Source organism: Aspergillus bombycis (genome assembly GCF_001792695.1).
Source record: "Aspergillus bombycis strain NRRL26010 chromosome Unknown contig00169, whole genome shotgun sequence".
NCBI lineage: Eukaryota > Fungi > Ascomycota > Eurotiomycetes > Eurotiales > Aspergillaceae > Aspergillus > Aspergillus bombycis.
The window spans coordinates 1-24134 of record NW_019170171.1 but is presented as its reverse complement, the minus strand read 5'-3'; the positions used below and the strand labels follow the sequence as shown (position 1 = coordinate 24134).

Genomic DNA, 24134 nt, shown 5'->3' with positions numbered 1-24134 from the left:
TGCCTGGAGGTGGGGCTGGAGAGAAGACGTGTATGCCGGTAGAATGGCATGTTGGTTGGCTGGGTCAAGTATTCATTGGAAAGACTTTTCTTAGATTTAAATAACCAAAGTGCGTACCACCATTTATTTTACAGACTACTGAACGGGGTAAATAAATAGAAGGTATGAGAAGTTTAGAACTAGCAAGCCGTATATACGCCAAACGCCGCTGAGTCAGGCCTGCCTGTAACTGCATGTAAAGAGTGTAGCGGCCTCCCGTATATACGGAGGGCCGGTAACCTCGATAGTAAACCCCCTTCGCCCACCGCCTCTCGCCATTCGAATTATACAAAACCAATTACAACAAAAACCCCGAAACCTTCCACGCCCGAATATATTTCATGACCAGCTCGCGGTCAATCGGACCCAAACTTCTCAACGTCGCCGAATGCTCCTTGCTGTGTGTTGTATCGAGGATCATTCCCCCACAGGACATGCGCAGAAAGTCTGTCTCAAAAAAGTCGATAAGCCGCACCGCTGGGTTCTCCGATGTCGCAATGTTGGGAGGACAGCTACGGACACGCTGGAGCCATTCATCGTATGGAATGATCTTGGTTGATGGAATGTCCAATGCATCGGAGAGGATTGAGATCATCTCGGGCCAGGACTGTCTCACGGGATTCTCGATGTGGTAGATTGGATACGCAGGTTCGTCTCCTAGTAAGAGATCTCCAAGTGTGCCGGCTACGTCGTTGACTGGGCACCATGACAAGACCTGTTGACACCGTTAGCAAAGATAAGTGAGAAGTAGGGTCAATAGAAGAACATACACCGTCGAGATCCGGGAGCACGCCGAGGGACTGCGACGACTTGAACAAGTGTACCAGGTGCTCCACCGGATTCCAGTACCCGTTGACCTTGGAGCCGGAGATTTGCCCGACCCTCACGGACATGGTGCGGAAGTGCTCTGGATGTCTGTGCAGCGTCTCATCCAGCATCTTCTCACAGATGAGCTTGGCGTCTGCGTACCCCATCGGCAGGGCAGAGGCTACGTCGACTCTCTGCTCTGGGACCCGAGCCTTGTTGGCCAGGAAAGGGTGACAGCCCACAACGGACACGGAGGAGACGAATTGGAACCCGATTTTCTGCATACCCGGTCGCCGTTGACAGGCAGCGTCGCGGCAAAGATCGATCAAATTGCGAATGGCCTTGAATTGGGGCTCGAAGCCACGCGCTGGGCGGGTCATGCTCATGGCCCATGCGTTGTGGACGACGTCAGTGACACAATTGACTAAATGCTGATACTTGGTGACGGAAAGCCCGAGCATGGGCGCTGAGGAGTTGGTTTCAATTGCTTCTACTTTCGACACGAGATTTTGATGGAGCTCCAAGCCCCTTGACTGCAGCGCCTCAAGTTGGCGAGTTGTCGCGTCTGAGCCACTCACTCGGTTTAGACAGATGACTTTGCGAACGTCTGGTTGTGCGGCGAAATGGGCAACCAGATGAGATCCGAGACTGCCGGTGGCACCGGTCACCAGCACACAGCGAAAGGAATCATTATTTGTTTGGGATGTTGAGAGCGAGGTAGGGGCGGTAAAGTCGAGGGTGTGTTTCTGGACTAAGGAGTCCACTACCACTTGACGCGCAGCAAAGTCAGCCGTGGAGATCGAAGGAGCTGGGGGACATATAGATACCAAGTTTTGGCTTTGGGGAGACGCAAGAGCGATGATAATGCGCTGGATCGAATTCTCGGGGAGCTGGCCATCGGACCAGTCGACATGGCCGTATCCGTTGGCACGCAATGTCCGCTGCCAGAGGTCGGGCTGAGCGAGGGCATGGGTGCGGCCGTCATTGAACAGCCACCAGCCTTCTACCAGTCCAAACACTGAATCGACCCATGGCACGGCCTCGGTCATTTCCAGCATGATGAGGAAGCCGTCGGGACGAAGGATTCTGTGGATGTTCTTGGTGGTCACCGCCAGACTGTGAGTAGCGTGTACACAGTTCGTTGCCAGGACCACGTGCTGGGTTTCGAGAAGCTTGGTGGGTGGGGCTTTCTCGATATCAATAACCTCGAAGCTCATCCAGGGGTAGTTCTTGAAACGTTTCCGGAGGCCTGCCACCAGTGAAGGTGAGATGTCGGTGGCGGTATAGCGGACGGGGACACCAGAGCTGGCGAGCAGTGGTAACAGAGCTGCCGTGGTGCCGCCCGTTCCGGCTCCCATTTCCAAGATATTAATCGGCTCCTGTTGCTGTTGTGGGAGCTGGGCTATGAAGCGCTGCCAGAAATGCTGGAGCTGACGAAGCCAGGCCACATTGATTGGTGATTTTCCGTACATACCGGCAGCAAGCTCACGTCCTTCGGCGCTGCCAAAGAGCAGCTGAATGGCTTCTGTTTTACCACTCAGGCAGTCTGCGAGTCTTGATCCGGTCAGACTAGTGAGCTTGTGATCATAGGAATGCTCGGGATATTCGCGCAGGAGTTCTTGGAGCAGCTGCAGAGCGGACTTGGTTGGCAAAGGTACAGCTGTGCGAGTCATTGTCAAGCCATCCAAGTCGACCAGGCGAGCCTTCTCCAATAGACCAGTCAAAACAGCCATGACCTTGTCATGCTTGGGAAGATGGGGGATGCGCTTGATGGTCTGACCCGCTTGCGCAGACTGAAGGGAGCAGCCCAATTGCTCAAAGGCGTCGAGTGTGTGCGCCACGACTAGTTCAGTCAGCTTTGGCTGGACGTAACTGGAATAGCCAGACAAGTTATTTTGCGCGATAAACTGATCGGTCAGAAGCTTGGTTTCAGTAAAAGCATCGATGATGAATTCAGCAGGCAGTTTTCCAGTACTCAGCGCACCGCCGATAATGGCACTTTTCACATCTTCAGCAGGCTCACTCGGCGGAGTTTGGATGCCGCTATCTCCTGAAATCTCTTCGAAGTCATCGCTCAGATCTTCATCTGTCGCGGAGGAGTCAGATGCACCCATGTTGGCTTGAATGCAGTTCACTAAGCTCCGAACATCGGTCATTTGCATGAGCTCTTCGAGTTCGAACTTGATGCTGAACGCCTTCTCCACCTCGCGAGCAACCTCCATGGCTAGCAACGAGTCGATGCCCAGCTCCACGAGATCTGAACCAGGTTGGATATCCTCCGGTTCGAGACCAAGCAAGTTACAGAATAGATCCCGGACACCGTCCAAGACATCACGTCCAGGAGCCTTCTTCGGCTTTGCCTGTGGCCTCTGTGGTGCTGCTGAGCTGGTAAAGGTCTTGGGCTTGGACTTGTTCGCAGGTGTCTTTGCAGGAGGGGAGGCAATAGCGGGTAGCGCTGGAAGGGGCTCCGGAGCTGGAGCTGGCGCTTGCTGTGCAGGCTGGACGCCAGCAAAGCGTCCGAGGAGACGAGACATGCCGGCGATGGACACCTCAACGAAATGAAGGCCAAGTATGACCCATACCAGCTGGCCGGTAGCCGCGTCGAAGGCGAACAAATCGCTTACATATTCCTTGGGAGAGGGGTGATTATGAATCGCGTACACCTCCCATTGTTCCGGTCGCGAGTCCAGTGGGACGTCTGGGGAGCGGATCCACCTTTCAACACGGTTCGATAGGTACATCTTGCCGTCCTCACACTCGGCCATGCAGTTCAAATAGATACCAGCTACTTGACAGAAGGTGTCTGCGAGCCCCACGCTGAGAATAGTTTGTGCTGCGTCTTGCATGACGATGCGACCCGCTGACTCGTTCCTAGTAGCGGCGATCTTTTGCAAGCCCTTATAGGCATCGTCATTGTACTGCACAACGGGTGCAAAGACCTTGTAGATGTTACGGCTGCCTTGAATCACCTGATCCGCCTCCTGTCCATCAAGCAGCGCAAGAGCACGTCGTCGATCTACCAGGCGTTCACATGTTGTAAAGATCTTTGAGGCATCACATGGAGAGCGGAACAACAGCCGCCCTGAAACATGCTGGGTCGCGTTGTCTCTTGCATTGTCGTTGTCTACACTGGTGATGCGGAAGTCCCAGCTAGTCGATTCACTATCAGTTCTGTCCGCATCAAGCCAGACAAACTTAGACTCGTCAAGGCACAGCGGTGCATCGTTCTCCATATTCTCAAGCTCGGGAATCATATCCGAGTCTTCCAGTAGGCTCGCTAGTGCCTCCCTGGCCATAACATGTTGAAGCATGCTAGGGCAAATTGGTGCTGTTTGTGCGACGAGATGAGCACCGACATATTTCTTGAACTCATCCGAGGTGGCATGAATCTGGAAGCGGGCGTGAGTGTTACCACTATCCTGGAAGCCCATGAATGACCAGAGTCCATCCGGCGACTTCGGCAAAGAAGCCACAGGTGCTGCCTCCTTAACTTCCGGCTTCCGGCGCTCTAGCCAGTGTCTCGATTTGGCAAACTGGTACGGTGGCAGGAGGAGAAGGGAATGAGATGACGTCTGTCCGATATGTTCCCAGAAAGACACGTTCATACCCTCCTTCCATAAATTCACCGTAGCATCTGCCATATTCTGCACAGCTCCAGAGCTGGTGATGTTGATCGATTGGAAGGCCATACCGTGGGATCCTGCCGCTCTACTTGCCAGTGCTGTGACACCCGAGCCGGAGCCTGCTTCAAGCCAGATGCTGGCGGGGTATTTCTGGGCCAACCGCTGGACTGCTCGGTCAAAGTACACGGGGTCCCTCATATGGGAGGCAAAGACATTGAAAGCTGGAGGGCCACTGATTGCCTCCTGAGTGGCTCTCTCGTGGGGAATGGCTGGGTTACGGAAGATCAAACCCTCCCCAAGCTTCTCGAGTTCGGGGACTAGAGGATCCACGAGTGCGGAGTGGAAGGCGTGGGTGATATCTAGCTGCTTCACTTTAATTGACGAGAAAGATGGGTCGCTCGAGAGAGTCTGCTTAACGACCTCCATGGCCTTCGATGTTCCCGCTATGGTGAATTGACGGGGACCGTTGAAGCAGGCGATATTGACAGGTGGCTCCGTCGTTTGTGCGGCGTTGGTCTCGCGCAACAGCTTTTGAACGCTCTCTAAATCACCATCGACGGCCATCATGGAGCCACGGTCCGGACCCCAGTTCATCTCAAGCAGACGAGCACGCCCAGCAATCATTCTTAATGTGTCCTTAACCGAGAGCGTTCCAGAAACGCACATCGCGGTGAGTTCCCCGAAGCTGTGGCCAACCAGCGCGGTGACTTGGACACCACTGTCAATCCAACTCTTGGCGCATGCGTACTGCAGAGCGAACTGCATGGTCTGCAACTCGACAATGCTACGCCTGGGAGTCCGCTCAAAAATGGCTGGAAGGATTCCTTCAAGACCGAGAGATAGACATATCTCGTGGCATTGGTTGAGGTAAGTGCGGAGCGGTTTGAATTGATCGTAGGCTTCACGGTCTAGGCCGACGAATTTAGACCTTTGGCCACCAAAGCACAGAATGACTGGACGAGACGACTGTTGTCGTTGCGCGGAGGTCAGCTCGCCCCGTCCATCTGCGAAGCTGGCGAGTTTCACTTCGAGCTCGTCAACGGACGCGCAGCTAAAGATGAGCGACTGCCCGAGCGAGCGGTTCGACTGCTGCGCCAATTGGTAAGACAGATTATCAATAGTGAAGCGGTTGTCATTGGACTTCCTCGATTGGAGGAATCGAACCAACTTTGCAGCGTACGAGCGCAAGGACTGATCGTCTATGCCAGAGAACCAGAAGGGACGCTTGCCGGCAACTGCCTCTCTCACACTACGGCTTTCACCTTCAAGCTGAACATGATCCGCCTGTGTGATGACAAGCGACGCGTTCGAGCCAGAGGCGCCGTAGTTGTTGAGGAGCGCCGCCCGAAAGTCTGTCGCCCACGACCTCAAACTTGTGGCGATCTCGATATTATCCAACGGTGATGCATTCAGTTTGGAGCTGATCGTTTGGAAGCTGGACTGCGGGGGAATTGCGCCGTTTTGAATCATCAAAAGCACTTTGATCAAAGCAGCCACACCGGAAGCACACTCCAAATGGCCGATAAGGCCCTTTACCGAGCCCAGGGAAACAGGCTCCGCGCGACCCTGTCCTCCCAACACCCTGCGAACACTGTCGTACTCTGCGCGATCACCGACCTGTGTACCGGTACCGTGCGCCTCAACAACGGAGATCTGCTTGGGGTCCAGTCTCGCCTTTCGCAGAACGCCGTTGAACACACTGGTGAGGGATTGGACACTTGGGGCGGTGATAGCCGAGCAGTTTGCGTTTTGATTCACAGCAGATCCCCTGATAACACCTAGAACCTGATCGCCATCTTCAATCGCGGCGGATAGCTTCTTTAAGAAAACCGCGCCAGCTCCTTCTCCTCTGCAGTAGCCATCAGCGGCCTCATCAAACGGCTTACACTGTCCGGTAGGGCTGAGAAAAGAGGCACCATCAAGGTTCTGGTACCACTCTGGGCTAGTCATAACGTTGACACCACCAGCAAGAGCAGCATGGCATTCGCCGTTCAGGATAGCGTTGCAGGCATGATGAACAGCCAGGGCCGACGACGAGCAGGCCGTGTCAATGGTAACACCAGGACCACTCCAGCCAAAGAAGTGGCTGATCTTTCCGGCAGCGAAGGACTTGAGGTTGCCCGTCGCGGTATACGCAGTGGGTGTGTGACATGCAACATTGTTCTCATAGTCAGCCACTCCGATACCCACGTAGCAACCAACGTGTTGGTCAATGGCTGCTTTGTTGAAGTATCCGGACTGCTGCACAGCCTGGTAGGCCACCTGAAGCATCATTCGATGTTGGGGGTCGCTTGACACCGTTTCTCGTGGACTCTTCTGGAAGAACTTATGGTCGAAGGCATCCTGGTCACGGACAAAGTTACCAAACCACTTTCTCTTCTTATCGTTCTCGCGCCAGGCAGCGTAATCAAAATTAATGCGGTCTGAAGGCACCTCAGTGCACTGCGATTTGGCCGCGCATATGGTGTCCCAGAACTCGTCCAGGTCGCTTCCGCCAGGGAAGTGACATGCCATGCCAACGACGGCAATGGCGTCATCCTCAATGGGTCCTAATAGAGCACCCAGCGCTGGGGATAATTGGGCCGACTCAAAGTCGATATCGGCAGCATACGCCAGTTTCGGGCCAAGTTTGCGGAGGAACCACTGAGGCACAAAGCGCTGGCTTCCGAAGCAGATAGTAAGAGATGGGCGAGTCGAAGTCGACTCATGCAGTGCTGTAAAAAGCTTGTGCCAATCTGCCTTGTCGGTCAACATTGCTCGGGCAGCCGCATGGTGAAGTTTGTCTTCAAGTTGGAATATGCCACCATCAGCAGATTGCGTGGCAAAGGCGAGCTGAGAAGCGTGTGGGAATTGGAAGGATGGGTCTGAGTCGAAGAGTTGCAAGAGGGAAGCCGCCTGGCTCTTGCGCTTGCCGCAATGGAAGGGCCCACGCAAGGCAGTCTTCGTGAAGATGAAGCCAGCATCTTTTAGCTTCTCCAACAGTTCAGGGGCGTCAGTCTTTAGCACGGTGAGAGTGGCGAGACGGGCTTCGGAAATGACCGACACATATGCCTGTAAGGCCGTTAGTATAGTCCCATCTGTGTCGATCTTATACTGGGTAAAGTACCTCTGGGAAACTGTCCACAATGCTGTCCAACCCACTCTCCAGGGCATGAGCCGTCCACCCAACGGCCAACGACTGCCATCTGTCTCCGTCTTCGTGGTCTGAATCTCCTGCGTCGACCAACGCTCCGATGGCGGTGGCGATTCGAATAGCGGTTGCGCCATGCTTCTGCAGCTCTCCCAGACTCGCGGAGCTAGCCACCGCAGCTGAACTTATGAGTCCAGTGCAGAGACCCACCGTCTCTGTGTCAAGCTTCAGAGCCCCTTGAAGGCTGTCGTTCGATGAAATTCCCGGGTTGATCTGTGTTACAAATTTCGTGTACTGTGCCAATTGCGTCGTCACGACCAACGGGGTAACGAGGATGTTGGGGAGTGGAAACAGATTCGAGGGTAATATGCCTCTTCTAACCCATTTGTCTAGCAAGTCCAGATATCTCTCACCCTGGAATGCTCCGAGCTCTGGGTGGGCATCTGCAATCTTTTGCCATTCCTGCGGCAATTGTGTCAAGGTGTCTACGATCCACTGGAGCTCGGGTGTTTCGAGCAGAGTCGTCCGGAGCGTCTGCAAGAATGTATTGTCGAGGTTAGGATCTTGAGGCCCAAAGACCAGCGTAAGGCTCTCGGATTTGGTGTTAGAGGTTGAAGTGACCATGTTGAATGCTGGGTCAAGGGTGTTATGGAAGAGTTGAGATTTCGTGTCTGGATGTTGCTCGGAAGCTGGCTGTCTGTGGAATGAAGGGGTGTAAATATACAAGTCTGATTTATAGCCAGCCTCATCCTGAGTAGAGCGTATTAGCAACTACCATCTCGGAAGGCGGTGATTGGATTGAATTCCTCATACTCCGGGTCCTTTGCTGATGCTCTTGCCACGTGGGGGCCGTGAATCCTGCAGCCCTAATCTTACCCTCCGGAGAAAAGTACTTCTTGAAAAGATTGTCCGACAGGGCTCAGAAATCAGCCTCTTTCTTGGCCCTCTCGTATGTTTCTTTTCGGTCTTATTCTTAGGGTCCCTGGGGTCTCTGCCTTGGCTTTGAATATACACGAAGTTCTCTGTAAACCTACCTGTACAGTTGACTTGCAGGACCCTCTGCATTGTAGTTGGCATAGTAAGCCACGTAGTACCGTATAGCAGGGGTGGTCATCTTTGGTCTTTGCAGAGTATTATATTTAGGTATAGGTTGATATCTCCTGATGATCTGGCTCCTGCTCAGCCTACTACACTTTACCACTTGCAGTAAACCCAGTACCTGTAGACCTCTGCATTGATCTCATTTAACATAATCAAACCTAGCATACCTAATATACGCATCTACAATCCCATCATACATGCCAAAGAACCCAACTCACGGAAGTGCAACCCGATCAACCCACTGCGCAACAGAAGTAGGCTCCCTTCCCAACAACCACCTCAGTACATTCGGACTCCCCTTCAGGCCACGGTGATTATAAAACAAAATCAAATGCTCAACGGTATCACGCACAAGATCACCGCGTAAATCACCCTCACTGGCCAGCCCCAGGCCCAGCTCTCCATGCCCCTTCTCCTCCCCGCCATACAAAGCCCTAATGAGCTTATTAACGCCCGTCTCAAAAGAAGGTGTCCTGAGCTCGATCTTCTTCCCAATGCGCCTCTCGATGATTTCAATAATCTCCGTCTCGGAGATGGGCATGGTCGAGCACAGGGGGTATTCGGCCAGAAAATGCCTTTCTCTCTCATTCAATACCTTGGCCGACGCCTCGGCCAGATCAGCCAGAGCGATCACGCTGTTCTCGTGTTCTGGTTTCCACCATTTTTCCAGCACGGGCGTTTCCTGTGCTGCCAGTGCGGCGACGGGGTATGCGTCTAGGAACTGTTCGACTCACTCGTCAGTATCATTCCCCCCCACCACCACCAGCTTCCATAGTAGAACATATAGATGCTAGGAGAGGCAAAACTCACATTCGTCGGCTTGAGAATCGTCCAACAGTCCAACGGACTCAGAAACAGGCGTTCCTCAACGTAACTCTTCAGATCGTGCTGCAGGAGATTGCGGTGCTGGGTACCTAGGACGCTCGAGAAGACGAAGTGCCGGAACACGTTTCCCTCCCGCCGGGACTCGGCAACAGCTGCGTCAATCAGGTTGAAGCCGATCTCTTTCTCGTGGGAGTGCAGACTCGGCAGCACGGCGTTGATGGCTGTGGCGCCGTGGAGGAGCTGCCGGCAGTCGGAGAGGGACTGGAGGTCTGCAGACACGACCTCGGCGTTTGGGTATTGGGCTTTGAGCTTGAGAGCGGAGGCTGAAGAGTGTGCAGCTAGACGGAGCTGGAATTTGCCCTTGTTGTACAGGAGAGGGATGAGCCGGGAGCATTGCTTGCCGCCGGGGCAGGTTATTACTAGGACTTCGCTCATCTTGGTGGTGTTGGTATAGTGTGTCCGGATTGTGGTCTAGGGGGAAATTTGGAAATGTGAAATTCGGGGTGGAATCAGTAGGCTAAGGTATTATACGACTTAATGGGGTTGTTCGTGTCTCGCCTGTTCGGAGTTTCTTTTTCAATAAGTACTTCCGGCCCCCAACTACCATACAACATATCGTTTCTCCTGGCCCTACGCCGGCCCCAGTACTTATTATGTTGTCGGCGTGCGATCGGAAATAGGACACTATAGACAACATGAGTTCTCGTAAGATTGTCGTCATCACAGGTAAGGTCTAATGGACATTCATACGGTGCAGAGAGCTGAGTGTGCACGATAGGCGCCAACACTGGCATTGGCCTGGAAACAGTCAAATCACTATTGCGCTCGAGCCAGAAATACCATATTCTACTTGGTGGCCGCAGTCTTGACAAGGCCCAATCGGCATGCCAAAGCCTCAGTGCTGAACTATCGGGAAGCTCAATCGAGCCGTTCCAGGTGGACGTTGAAAGCGACGAGTCCATCGAGGCAGCTTTCAAATACATCTCAGCCAAATACGATCGGGTCGATTGTCTAATCAATAATGCTGGTGAGTAGAACTTCATCCTCTACATAGAAAAAGATATCTGACTGGAGAATCAGGGGCTTGTTTCGACGCCCAAATCACGGACGGCCGCATGACAGCTCGAGAGGCATGGAATAAAGCTTGGGATGTCAATGTGACCGGTGCACATATCATGACTACGACCTTTCTCCCGCTCTTGCTGAAGTCGCAAGATCCTAGACTCTTGTTCATCACTAGTGGTCTTTCCTCCTTGCAGGGTTCTTCAGATCCTAACAACCCGAAGAATGTTTTCCCACCGGCAGGGCTTCCGAAACCACTCCCGTTCGTCGGGTACCGGTCCTCGAAGGCAGGGCTTAACATGGTAATGGTGGAGTGGGCGAAGGCTTTGAAGAATGACGGGGTTAAGGTGTGGTCTGTTGCTCCGGGTCTGTTGGCTACTGGTTTGGGTGGTGACATGGAGCTGTTGAAGAGGCTGGGGGCACAGGATCCGAGTATTGGAGGCGATACCATCCGGCGGGTAGTTGAGGGAGAGAGAGACAGTGAGGCTGGAAATGTTGTGCGCGAATACCTGACACCAATTCAACCATGGTAAATAGGCGGTTAATGGACAGTGTTATGATACCATAGCCTCGAGGACACAGATAGTCTTTGGAATCTACTTTGATAATCTCATTGGCTCTACCTCCTGTCACTGTGACCGTAGTATGATTTATTCGTACGTTATCGCGGAAGTCATTTAATCTCATGTAGCAGGCTTGGACTTGGACTTTAAATGGATACACCGATACTAAAAAAGCTCTGGATGCCCCAAGGGAACGAATGCTTCGTCTAGGGCTCACTAAAGGCCATCAATACCCACAGCCAATAGCTAAAAGTATGCAATTGCAACCTATATCTACCAGAGGTAGAAGCTTTGAAATGGAGATCTAGTTCAATGAACACCAATCAATTGAAACAGAAGCTCAGCTACACATATTGTCACGAAATTCAAAGCGATTCATTCCGCATAAAATATAACAAATGACCACCATAACTGCCAATTTACAATCAGAGGCCCAACTTCCTACCGGCCTCACCCCCAATAGTCTCCATCAGGCGCTGCCGAATATGTTCACCAATCACCGTCTCAACGCCCGAGCCATCCAAAGCCTGGCACTTCAGGTCGAGGTTCCCATTCAGGAAGAACGGTGCGCTGTATCTTGGCCTGATGTTGTGATTGACAACCCGATGACGCGCGCTGCGGTAGTACCCGGCAGTCCATTTCTGCATCATATCGCCCATGTTGATCACGTAGGAATGTTCCTTGACCGGCACAGGAACCCACGTCTGCGTTGGCGGGTAGAAGACTTCCAGGCCCTCTGTGTCTTCCTCCTGAAGGAGGACGGAGACATTGCCGAAGTCGGTGTGATCGCCCACTGGGTCCATTATTAGACTTGCAAACCTGCAATTAGGATCATAAGGCTTTGAGACATACCACCAAATTGGTTATCATGCTTCACCGGCTGGGGAGCATAGTAGAGAAGACGCAGCGGAGCGGAAGGATTAACAGTCAACTCGTCGAAGACGTCGGGCGAGCAGCCCCAGTGCGCGGGGAGACCACGGGCTAGGACCTTGAGAATGGCCTTCACCATTTCGAGCATCTTAGCGTGGTATTCCATGACAGGAATGCGGAAGTCTTTGTCCGCCAGAGCCTTCGGCCACTGGTTAGGGCCTGTGTGGAAAGTGCCAGCTTCCGGGGCGTCTGCGGGCGTCTCCCGGCCGACGATGAACCCCTTCTTCAATTAGAACTGTTCGTTGAGTACTGCGATGGTGACGACTCACCTCCTTTGTGTCCGGTAAGAGACCCTCTTGGTGCACCTGCAGTGCGGGCGGCTCATAGCCACGGAACGAGCGACCCATAGCCTTCCCGATCCACGTCTCCATCTTGTCCTCCCTCGGCAGAGAGAAGTATAGTTTGGCGCAGTTTAGGACCGTCTGGCGGTCTTCTTCGGGGATGCCGTGGCCGACGAGGTAGAAGAAGCCAAAGGTGGTGCATGCGTCGCGCATGGCGTCGACCACTTGCTGCTTGGCCGACGATGAGGCATTCTCATCGAGGAACGGACTGATGTCCACTGTCGGGATTGCAGTAGGTGGTACCTCGAGGTTGCTACCCATTCTGCTTGTATAAGCTATGTTATCCGATGTTGGTGTATGGGTCGTAGATTCTCGGGGTTCTAGTCTGAACATAGAAATACAGGTCTTGTACGCAAATGAGGAACAATGTCAGTTGACTACAGATAAGCAAGACTCCATCCTACATGGCTCTTTGGTCGCATGGCTGCTGTCTAGGCTTTTTCGTGCCTCTGTTTGGTCAGCCTGGTCAGCTTTCTTCCCAAATACGCGGTTACAACTAACGATCCATGGGTCTGGATCTAAAGATTACTCCGGGGGTCTTGGGGGCTAAAGCATAAAACGGTGAAGGAATATTGTTCGTCTCAGCTGAGTTTTGGTAGGACTATCTTTGAGATCCTTTCCTCTATAATGTTATTCCGACAATTTCTTTGCCAAGGAATTTAGCATGCCCTGAAAGGTTACTCCGAGCCTAAAAATAGCGAGAATAAATTCAAGATAGGACCAATGTGAAGGAGATGCGCTACCAAAAATAACATTGAATAGTAATTAAAGAATAGAATTTGAGGATAAAATGAGATAGAGCTATCATTCATAGATTTAACTGCCACGATACCGAGCATAATATATTCCCACTCACAAAACCCACCACCTACTGCATTGTGCACCTGCGGCACCGTACTCGAGCCAATTCTCACAGTTCCTTCTCAATCCACAATTGTCACTCAACAGCCATTCAAGATGTCCGAAGTATACGACTGGCTCGTTCAAATCCCCGTAAACGCGAGCGATATGCAAGCGTGGACCAACGCCCGAGACGCCCATCTCTCGCACCTCAAACCATACATCACTGATGGAACTATTGTTTTCGCAGGCCCCACCTTGGCAGCGCATCCCAAGGGGCCAGACGACAGGATGGAGATCACAAGCAGCGTCATGATGTTTCGAGCGAGGACTGAGGAGGAGGTACGCGCGATCGTCAGCAAAAACGCATTTGTTGAGGCGGGAGTTTGGGATATGGATCGCGCGGTGGTGGCACCGTTTAAATGTGGCGTGAGAACAGCGGCTTGAGGATTTGATTGAGTCTTGGCCTGGACTTCTATTGTAGTTTCCATTACTCTACAGCCGTGCGCAATGTCTTGTGGCGATGATTGCTACTTTTCTATACTTGTACTTGACTCGAATGGATAATTGGCAAACTGTGAAGTGGAGATTAATTAAACATGCACTGAGGGATATATTCTAATTAAGTTACTGATAGAGAAAACAATCATAAAACCACTTCCAGCCTTCCGTCATCACCTGAAGTCCATTCTTTTAGTCATAAGTTCATATCATCCGGAAAGCAAGGCACTCTCCTCTCGACCACGCGGTTGAAACAAAAGGGTAATGAATCCCTTATGCCTTAATCGCAAGCTTGGGGCCATACTTGGCCACACGAATCACAGCGTACAACAGACCAGCAACGCAAGTCGGTACACCACCAAACGTCCACAAGCTGTGCCAGTTAAGGGAATCACCACCGGTCCGGAGGATGGCGCCACTGCTGGGGCCGCTGATAAGGACACCCAGAGCAATAATGGCGTAACCCATACCGATTCGAGTTCCCAGTCGCGACTTGTCCTTGGTGAGCATGGCAAGACACATGGGCGGCAAGCCGATCAGAGCACCACTCATAAACCCGGAGAGCAATGCCATGACGATGATCGCGCCTTTGGAATGCACAACCATCATGAGCAGCATCAGCATACCGGAGATTAAGGAGGCTGGCACGAGAAGGTTGAAGGGACCCATCTTGTCGGCCATCTTGTTGGGGATGGTTCGGCCAAACACAGATGCAGCGTTGAAGATGGTGACCAGGTAAAAGGCGAGAGATTCGTCGGTGATGTGCTCCGCGGCAGAGTAGTAGGACAGGTAGAACAGAATAACGAACAAGCCCATATAGGCGACGAGAGAGGTGAGGATGAATGTCATGTAGCCGGCGTCAGTGAACGCGGTCGGATCCAAGATGGCGCGAACCTTGGGGGGCTTGACACGGAGCTTCATCACAGCTAAGGGGATCAACAAAGTTCCCAGCGCGATGAATCCAATGACGCGAACAGCCCAAGGGAAGCCAATCTCGTTGATCAGCCGATACAGCACGACGGGATAAATGACACCTCCCAGGGCGGAACCTGAGGCAGCGATGCCCATGGCCATGCCCATCTTGGTGCTGAAGTACTGGGGGATAATAGCGACGCAAGGCACAAAGAGACAACCGGTGCCGATACCGACCACGAAGCCTTGGGCGAGCAGAACTTGCCAGAAGGTCTTGCAGAGACTGAGCATCATATGCCCGAAGACGACCATGAAGCCACCGACGATAAGCAGTGTGCGGAGGAAGCCACGGTCGTAAATCGGGCCGACAAAGAGTCCCACAAAGAGCAACATAAAGGCTGCGATCGAGCCGACCCAAGAAATATCAGAAGAACTCGCCGTGAAGAGCACGCCAGACTCATAGTAGGTCTGGTAAGCACCGAATGTGTTCAGGATACCCCAGGTGTTGAAATAGAGCATGAAACTGCCCAAGACATTCAGCCATGCCAAGGTACCTCCATTCGGCGGTGGAGATGGTCCTCCAGCGGGTCTGGATGGAGGTTCTTGAGGCTGTGGAGGTTTAGTATCCATGCTCTTCTCGCTCTGCGCCGTTGTGTCGCTCATGGCAGTTTCGGGTTCAAGGGCCAGCAGTTTCTGTTCCAATTCTTCGGAGGATAGGTCGAATTCAGACTTATGGAAAGGAGTGACAGCAGTAACAATAATTAAAATATTCTTGATGCAAGCTTGAGACTGTAGTTTGCACGATCCAAATCTCCTGTCAATCTCTTATTCCCTTTATATACAACATTGTCAGTCGGGATTAGGGTCGGGTCCCCTCGGGAAATTGACTCCATTTGTCAACTCTCGGAGATACTTGGACTTGCAGCCCTCGGAGGTTGTTGGTCATCCATGGATTTTGCTGGTCATCTTCCTCTTAGGGCTTCTGCCTGCGCGTGATGATCGCCAGCGATGAAAAAGAAACTCCGAACGGCCAATCATCGCGGTCCACACGGCCCGTGCCGCCCCACTTCAGCCCAACGCGCTTCGGCGTGGCCTGTTTTCGTTGTCGAGTTACTGCGAGCAAAAAAAAATTTAGGAAAATAGGGGTAACGATTTCCAATCTACTGAGTAAGACTTGACGACTCATAAAGGTGGACGATAGGTACTGGCCTGCTGACAGTAAAGTTTCCTGCCAAAGATATATATTCTTGTGTACGGCGGCCTCGTTTAAGTTCAAGCATGGCAATCCTTCATCACTATCAATGTCTACGAGAACTCCATATAAGACTGTCATCCCAGTAAATAATGTCAATAATGTAGGTTCAGTGTTATACACCGCTGTATGAAGCCACCAATTCCAAATTACAAAATGATAGCTCCCACCAACGACTCAACACTCCAACTACCGCGGATCCTCTGTCTTCACGGCGGCGGTACCAACGCCCGCATCTTTCGCATGCAATGTCGCGTCCTCGAACGGATGCTCCGCCCACATTTTCGACTAGTCTTCGCCGAAGCACCCCTCCCAGCACGCCCAGGCCCGGACGTGACATCCGTATACAAAGACTACGGACCATTCAAGGCATGGCTGCGCGTACGGCCTGAAGACCCAGCCCAGGCCGCAGGCGACATCGTGAGAGCAATTGAAGACTCCCTAGGCGCCGCACGACGCGCAGACGACCGTCAAGGCGCGACGGGAGACTGGGTCGGCCTACTCGGTTTCAGTCAGGGGGCTCATCTGGCCGCCGGCATCCTTGCTACACAGCAGGAGCTGCGGCGATGGAATGAAGATGACGAGGTTTGGCCGGCATTCCGGTTCGCCGTGCTGTTAGCGGGACGGGGGCCGCTGAGATGGCTTCGTCCTGATCTACCTATGCCCCGCGGTTTTGTCGATGCTGCACAGTGTACCACGGGTGGTGAGCCCCTAGTTGCTGTGGACTTGTTGCAGGATAATCGTCTACAAACTCCAACTCTCCATGTTCACGGGCTGACGGATCCCGGATTGGAGTTACATCGAAGGCTGCTTTATCAGTATTGCGATTCTCGTATGGCGACTCTTGTTGAATGGGGTGGGAATCATCGCGTGCCGATCAAGTTTCGTGATGCGGCGTCCGTGGTTGAGCAGATATTGTCCGTGGCTCAGCAGACGGGCGTGCTAGATGGAAGTTTGTAGGTTGAACGGTTGTTAGCCAGACTGCACGGTGTAGCGCACCACGGTGGGATATTGTACATACTATAATAGAGATGTTTTATGAAGGGCCAGGATTGATACCTTTTACGCTATAGAGAGTCTATCTGAAGTTCCTTGTACGTATTACTGAGCATGACTAATTTCAGGTTTGTAATGAGAAGCCGATCGACCTGTGTCTTACCTCAAAGCTCATATTAAGGGGTAACTGGATGATAGAAGCCATAGGACCATACAGCAAAAGCTAAGATTGGGGCCCCACCTGATCCTGGCTTCGGAATAACTTTATGGATTTAACCTTGGAAGATGACAATAATCGTAAAAGTGGGCCAAGGCGAATTGGCTTACTCTACCATATGAACGCCCAGAGGAAGAGTTATCCGAATTTTGACAAGCCCCAGAGAACGTTATTCCGTAGTTGCTTTGCTGACCTGCGTACGAGAAAGACTATCCCCGGAGAAACTAAACAGTATTTTGTATCTCATACGCATCCGAGGCTGAACGGCTCCATTTTATAACACTATAACAGTAGCATATCTATCAGACTGTCCAGTATATTAAGATCAGCGGCGATATATAGAGCAAAGTCTACATCGATAGCCTAGGACGGTTCGGATACCCCTTCGGTCACCCGGCTGCTCCACTAGAATCACGAATGATGATCGTCCCTACACCAGAAATGGCCACAACACCACAAATCGCCATCGTCGGCGGTGGCATCGTCGGTCTTGTCCTCGCTGCTGGACTCACACGGAGAGGCGTCCAAGTCCAGCTTTACGAACAAGCGCGGAACTTTCGAGAGATTGGTGCCGGCATCGGATTCACGAGGAACACGGTGGGATGTATGGAGAAGATCAACCCGGCCGTCGTGACGGCGTTGCGCTCCGGTGGAGCTGTCAACGTCTCAATGGACCAGCAGGATCCCAAGGCATATCTGCGGTGGATTGACGGCTACGGCCAGCAACGGGAGGACGATCCTATGTACCAAAAGCCCCTCTTAAAGCTTGACGCCGGCGTCAAAGGATGGGAAACAGTTCGCCGCGATCAGTTCTTGGAGGATCTTGTCAAAGTCATCCCCGAGGGGGTTGTGCATCTACGGAAGCGACTGGACACGATTGAAGACAACGAGGACGCGGACAAGGTCTACCTGAATTTCACTGATGGAACTAGGGCCGAAGCTGACGCTGGTAAGTTTTCGTTGTGTGTCCTTTCTACCCCTGTTCCAGCCCGGCTAATGGCCACGTCTAGTCATCGCATGCGACGGCATCAAGTCCAGAGCGCGACAGCTCCTACTCGGTCTGGATAATCCCGCCTCATTCCCCCAATACACACACAAGGTCGCTTACCGCGCGTTAATCCCCATGGACAAGGTCGTCGCAGCGATCGGCGAATACAAGACCTTCCGCCAACACATGCACGTCGGTCCGAACGCACATCTGATCCATTACCCCGTCAACACAAACACAATAGGGGCCACCGTCGTGGCGTCCGACCCTAACGACTGGCCACAAGACAAGCCTACGACGGCCCGTGCGTCTCGCAAGGACGTGTCCGAAGCACTAGCCGGGTGGTGTACTCCGGTCCGCAACCTCGTCGAACTGTTCCCGGAAGAGCTAGACCAGTGGGCACTCTTCGACCTGTTCGAATACCCAGTGCCCAAGTACAACAAGGGGAGGGTATGCCTGATGGGTGATGCGGCGCATGCATCCAGCCCCCACCACGGTGCCGGAGCTTCGTTCGGGATCGAAGATGCGCTTTGCATGTCCACGTTGATGTCCGAGCTTATCATGGATCTTCGGGAGCATCACACATCCAAAGCAACTGTATTGCGGGCTGCGTTCGAGACATATGATAAGATCCGCCGGACACGAACACAATGGCTGGTCAACAGCAGTCGGCGCGTTTGCGATCTCTTCCAACAACCGGAGTGGGCTAATCCGGCCAAGCGGGTCAAGACCGAGTCGTGTTTTGAAGAGGTCAAGGATCGTTCATTCAAGATATGGCATTTTAACTCTGCTGCTATGGTTGATGATACAATTCGCGAATACAGGGAAAGCATGCATTCGTCGACGAAGACGAAGGGCAACAATGGAGTGAGCGTGGCTAATGGTAGCAACCCGGCGTAATGATTTTTTTTTATTTCGAGTCTTATACTTCATTTACAAACTCTAAGTGTGTCTATAATATCAAGACAAAGATTACATATCGCCCAATTAGTATGTAGAACTCAGGAAGCCCAATTAAGTAAATCAAATCCCCTGGAAGACAGACAGCGAAGGGAAACCACATTAATTACTCCACAAACACGCCCCGACTCCAATAAACATAAGAAAGTCATCATATCTAATTACACGTCGAGACCTATTTCTCCTCCAACCACAACGCTTTCACATCGCGTTTGACCCCCCTACCCAAAGCCTTCACTTCCTTCTTGAGCGCCTTCCTCTCCTCCTTGGAATATTGGCCATTCTTCTTGGCCGCTTTCACCTCGCGGACATACCCCGTCAAGAGGCCCGAGGCAGTTTCCACCGCACATTTGGTGCATTGGCGCTCATCCGCAATATCATTGAGAGCCACGGAGAGTGCCTGCAGGATCTCCTTGGTTTGGGGCTGTTGAAGTTGACGGTCTAGATGAGGTGTCTGGGACGGCCCATGCACAGTACAGGACGCGCTAGATATTCTGTTAAAGTTTGTAGGCATAAACATGTGGAGTCCTTCACTTACCCCTGCTTCTCGGAGTAGACAGACGAGGCCACGGAGACGTGGGCCTCCGACTTTGCGTCTCCCTGGAAAACGGTCTTTTGGGTCATTGTGACTTGTTTGGGTGGATTTGTTTGTGAAGTAATGGATATTTGATAACTGGGGCTGTTCTGAGTCTTGTGGATGTATTCCGATGAATTGCAAGAACGCAGTGTAGGGCTTGGTTTATATGTAGGATATGGGTCTGTCGAAAACGGTAAATATCCCGACCTCGGACATAAGGGCTCGGCCGACCCCTTCGGAGTTTCTTTTTGGTCAGCCCTGCTTTAGGCCTATCAGATATTCAGACACATCCATCTGGATTCTTACTTATCGGTTGCCTATATTGGCTCATGGTGCGTCATGATTCTCAAAATTTGCCATCGGGGATAGCCCTCGGGCAATACCACGGGTATGCTTAGAAATACGAGGTCCCTGCTACGTTAAGTGAAGTGAGGACTGGTGAAGAAGAAGACTATTTGCTAATATGGCATTGACGATGATGTGTTCCAACTAGGAATATATACTGTAGGCAGGTGTGACTTCAGCCTGGCATCCTGGCGAGATGTCGCTGGAACATGGAATTTTGTACAAGATAAATACGGTCGTCAAGAATAATCACTGATACATAATAGTCTCAGAAACCTATAGCTGCTGGCACAATCTCCGCATTACGCTGAATCTCAAGCTCCAGCATCCTGGCAAGGTTATTAACAGGCGCCATATTACTCAAGGCGGCAGAAATGGTCTTCAACTGCGCTGGGGACTTGTGGCTGAACCCCTTGCATGAGCGCGAAAGCTCGGCACAGATAAACAGCGCGATCGGTGTGAATGGGTGAATCTAACATTCCCATCAGAAATGCTTGAGAACTCTTGGGAGACTAATCTTGCCTTGAAAGACCCTATTTGGGATAGTTTTTGTGCCTGGCTGAGCACTCTTTCCGTCGCTATAGCAGCCTTGGTCTCGTAGCTTCCGTACATGTCCTGGTACATTTCTGCGGCTTCAGGTACCGAGTTCAAAGCAGTAAAGAGCACCAAAACTGCGACTTGGGTCAACATGTCGATAAAAATAGACGTGGGGTCAGACGGTGCGAAATCGGCCGTAGCGCTGGACAATGTCGTCTCACTCTCTTGACTCAATATGATGTCAAGTGCTCGATGGCGGGCGATGCACTCCTGGGATGTAGGGTCCATGATACGTTCCACGTTGCATTGGTTTCTGTGGGAGAGGCAGCGTGCAAGGATGGTAAGCATAACGATCGATTTCGCGTAGGATGATAGCTGTTGATCGCTTTTTCTCGCCATGGCCGGGGCCAGATATTCGGTCGTAGCAGACTGTTGATGTCGGAATGCCGCCTCTGGGGCGGGCAGGCGGGTGAGGATCTATGTACAGTGGTCAGTTACTCGTGAGCTACATTGGTTGCGTTTCTGGGTGATGGAGCTGGAGCCTATCACTTGCCATTTGATCGTTTATGGCCAGCGGAAGGCCGTTGACGAGGTTCGCATAGCGATCGAGCGCATATGCTGTCCAGAACGTTCTCCGTCTCTCCTCGATCTCCACCCAGGAAAGACTGGATGTCTGCCAGGTATTCGGGTTGTCAATCTGATCTAGCTTCAAGAGATGGACGAGATGAAAGCAGCGACCAGCGCTAATCCATCCCTTGCTGGGGTTGCTTTTTAGAATCTCGTAGAGGACCAGAAGTAGCCGCGCCTGCACTACTTCGATGGGAAGAGCCTCGTTTGGCATATGTTGCTCCCACACGTCCAGTAAGCAGCAGGTGTGAGTGTATAAGAGCGGTAAGACGCCCTGGAACTGACTCCCCATTGATGCGGCCAGCGTTCGCATGGCATATTGTAAGGTGGTTAAGGGCTCTCTGGCGCCTGACTCGTGGGCTGCCCGCGCATAGTACCGCTGCTGGTGGATGATGGGAGCAAAAGGGTAAGCGCGGTCGAAGAAAAGGTCGTCTCTGTGACCGACAGTTAGTTCATTTCTGCTTTTCTGAACGTTTAACATGGCCTATAACCCCTACAGATCTGCTCGCTCTAGGGCTGACAGCTGCACGGGAAGCTGAATTGGCAGGAATTGCGGTGTCATAGCCTGGGAGCCCAGTTCCAGTGGGCTTATGCTGGCGTCCATCGGACATGCAGTTGACACGGACTTGGGTATATTGCTTTGTGGGGTTAGCGCTGGGGATTGGTAGGTACACTCCGGGAAGGGTTCAAGATGTTTGCACCATTCGCTCTCCAATTCCAATGAAGGGATTGCCGATGGCCATTTGAGGAGTCCGATGGACTGCGCATCCAAAAAGAAATCATCCGGTGAGTCCTGTGAGTGTACGACGCTGCCTTTTTCAATTTCGCCAATATCAACATTTCCTGATTGGTCTATCTCCAATACCTGTTGGGTGGACGTTGAGCTTTCTCGTCTGCTCTGTTGGGCCTCGGAATTCTCATATAACTGGCGCTCGAGCGATGCTGTACTTCGGATTAGTAGAAAGCTCTCCTCACCCAGTTCACAGACAAGAATCACCCCACCTATGCGCGATCTCAGGATATTGACATGACCCTTCCTCGGGCCTCGAGGTCGCCGCGCCGTATTTGTAATGCATGGTACACCCAGATTGCGACAGGTGCTACATTGCGGCTGGCTCATATCGCACTTGAGTTTACGTGAACGACATTCTTCGCAGGCGAGCCCTTTATTCTGCCGGCGGCTCTTTGTTGGTTCTGTTGTGACGTCGCCCATCGGGACTTGTGGTCGGAGTAATGGCGCTTTCATTATAGGGCTGCGTTCGACAGGGATCTCCCGTCAATTTCAGTTTAAAGGGAGACCGGCGTACGGCGTGGTCTCTAAGAACAGCAAATAAGGCGTGCCAATTTGGCTTCAAAGCTTATCATATCTCACCAGCGTAAAGTAAGCACTTTTTGATGGAATGGCCACACAGTTGCTTTCCCTAGCTAGAATCCTCGCTGACCATTCTGGGAAAGACCTGGCCCTTAGGATCTATATGATCTGTAGAAGCGCGGTGGAAGGACATTCAATTGAATATCAAATCTAAACTAGATATAGTCAGTGTCTCTATCTCTATTCTTAACTACGGCAGTGGAGCATCTCATCTAACTTCGAGGCTGAAGATAATGTAAGGGCCTGAAAATCAGGCCCTGGCAGCAAAATCGCCACGTGGGAACCGATTGTACCACACCCTTGGAAATCCCGAGAATAACTGAATCCATTGTGTACGATTGACAGAGTAACCGATGGATCCTAATTGCAAGTCTGGACGCATGTCACATTTCATGCGGCATCGATCTTGACTACACAACCACCCTATCTCAAAAATGACCAAGGTGTGAGGACTGACGCCAAGAACCTAATAAACCACCGAGGACCCGATTACAGTCATATGAGAATTACGTAGCCATCAGCGTTCTGTTGGTAACTGGGTCCCTGACGCTTCTGCCTAGTACCAACATACGCAATAAGTACTAGTACATGTGCGAAAGAACCCCATATCCACGCGAAGGGCTGAGTGGATCCCAATTCTCCGCGTGGCCGGATCAGTAGCTTGCCCCAGCACCAATCATAGTGGTGGCCTGATCCAACCTCACGAACGACATCAGCGCTACACCTGCTTGGTCCAGGCGTCTTGGCTCGGATTCATTTTTTGGCCTCTTTCTGGCGAATGGGAGCTCTGTTGGACAATACTTGCAAGCGCGAGTTGCCTTTTGGAGTAAGGATTGGCGGCCTGTCAGCGCTAATGGACTCGGCATTGGGATGCTCCACTCCTAGGATATTATCCGTCGTTGAAGGACGAATCGCTATCATCATGACATTATCTTCGGATCTTCTGCTTCAAGTTCTGCAGGAACTAATGTATTCTGTGTCGGGGTTGATAAAGGTAACCGATTATTGCCCACGTGGCTAAAGCTATCGAAATTGATTCTGAGCAGTGCATGGCTGGTCCTCTTTACGGTGGTATCAACATCAAGGGTTCCATTACGGAGTGGGTAGCTACGTTCAACTTGGCCTTTCTCTTGTTGCGTGTGCTTGAGCAGATTACTCCTATGCTTATTCAACCTAGTGGGTAGTGGCGTCATCCTGGTATAAAGTTCCGGACACAAGCCCTGTCCCACGTTCATCCCTACTCGCCTCGAACTCACAGTAGATGACCTGTAGGGTTACACCTTGGAAGCCATTCTCATGGAAGACCTGCAAGATGCATAGGTGCATCTCGCTCATGGCAATGATGCTAATCTTCCGTTTTGCTGTCAGCTTAAGAAAACAGAAATCTACACTTTCCACTGCTCTATGCCTCCACATGCAGTACGCAATGTTAACTTGATATCTAGTCCTTCAGGTTCCGCCGAACGTATCATGGACGAGATATCGCATACGGATTCCCAAACAGGAATCCAGATGCGAAATCATATCAGCCGTATACCCCTATCGATGAAACACCCGTTAGCGTGTCAAACTATAATCATACCTACCGC

The 24134-nt window shown here is 51.9% G+C and overlaps 8 protein-coding genes across 8 annotated transcripts; 3 read left to right on the top strand and 5 right to left on the bottom strand.

Annotated features, from left to right (window-relative positions):
- Positions 1 to 337: 337 nt before the first annotated feature.
- ABOM_011359 (putative polyketide synthase) lies at positions 338 to 9960 on the bottom strand (the record flags this gene model as incomplete). Its single annotated transcript, XM_022538487.1, has 5 exons — positions 338 to 754; positions 810 to 7520; positions 7576 to 8349; positions 9053 to 9421; positions 9511 to 9960. 5 exons carry the CDS (start codon positions 9958 to 9960, stop codon positions 338 to 340), a joined length of 8721 nt encoding a protein of 2906 aa, XP_022383654.1.
- A 260-nt stretch (positions 9961 to 10220) lies between these two features.
- ABOM_011358 (putative short-chain dehydrogenase) lies at positions 10221 to 11120 on the top strand (the record flags this gene model as incomplete). Its single annotated transcript, XM_022538486.1, has 3 exons — positions 10221 to 10251; positions 10304 to 10552; positions 10606 to 11120. The coding sequence occupies 3 exons, from the start codon at positions 10221 to 10223 to the stop codon at positions 11118 to 11120; spliced, it is 795 nt and encodes a 264-aa protein (XP_022383655.1).
- A 455-nt stretch (positions 11121 to 11575) lies between these two features.
- ABOM_011357 (isopenicillin N synthase family dioxygenase) lies at positions 11576 to 12682 on the bottom strand (the record flags this gene model as incomplete). The annotated part of the gene is made up of 3 exons (XM_022538485.1): positions 11576 to 11943; positions 12003 to 12303; positions 12350 to 12682. The coding sequence occupies 3 exons, from the start codon at positions 12680 to 12682 to the stop codon at positions 11576 to 11578; spliced, it is 1002 nt and encodes a 333-aa protein (XP_022383652.1).
- Positions 12683 to 13378: 696 nt separating this feature from the next.
- On the top strand, positions 13379 to 13708 carry ABOM_011356 (YciI family protein; the record flags this gene model as incomplete). The annotated part of the gene is made up of 1 exon (XM_022538484.1): positions 13379 to 13708. The coding sequence occupies one exon, from the start codon at positions 13379 to 13381 to the stop codon at positions 13706 to 13708; it is 330 nt and encodes a 109-aa protein (XP_022383653.1).
- Positions 13709 to 14035: 327 nt separating this feature from the next.
- Positions 14036 to 15337, bottom strand: ABOM_011355 (MFS monocarboxylate transporter; the record flags this gene model as incomplete). The annotated part of the gene is made up of 1 exon (XM_022538483.1): positions 14036 to 15337. One exon carries the CDS (start codon positions 15335 to 15337, stop codon positions 14036 to 14038), a length of 1302 nt encoding a protein of 433 aa, XP_022383650.1.
- A 745-nt stretch (positions 15338 to 16082) lies between these two features.
- Positions 16083 to 19027, top strand: ABOM_011354 (monooxygenase; the record flags this gene model as incomplete). The annotated part of the gene is made up of 4 exons (XM_022538482.1): positions 16083 to 16511; positions 17000 to 17020; positions 17482 to 18088; positions 18150 to 19027. The coding sequence occupies 4 exons, from the start codon at positions 16083 to 16085 to the stop codon at positions 19025 to 19027; spliced, it is 1935 nt and encodes a 644-aa protein (XP_022383651.1).
- Positions 19028 to 19262: 235 nt separating this feature from the next.
- Positions 19263 to 19711, bottom strand: ABOM_011353 (uncharacterized protein; the record flags this gene model as incomplete). Its single annotated transcript, XM_022538481.1, has 2 exons — positions 19263 to 19572; positions 19626 to 19711. 2 exons carry the CDS (start codon positions 19709 to 19711, stop codon positions 19263 to 19265), a joined length of 396 nt encoding a protein of 131 aa, XP_022383648.1.
- A 566-nt stretch (positions 19712 to 20277) lies between these two features.
- On the bottom strand, positions 20278 to 22419 carry ABOM_011352 (Zn(II)2Cys6 transcription factor; the record flags this gene model as incomplete). The annotated part of the gene is made up of 4 exons (XM_022538480.1): positions 20278 to 20481; positions 20577 to 21023; positions 21136 to 21607; positions 21671 to 22419. 4 exons carry the CDS (start codon positions 22417 to 22419, stop codon positions 20278 to 20280), a joined length of 1872 nt encoding a protein of 623 aa, XP_022383649.1.
- Between the last annotated feature and the right edge of the window lie 1715 nt (positions 22420 to 24134).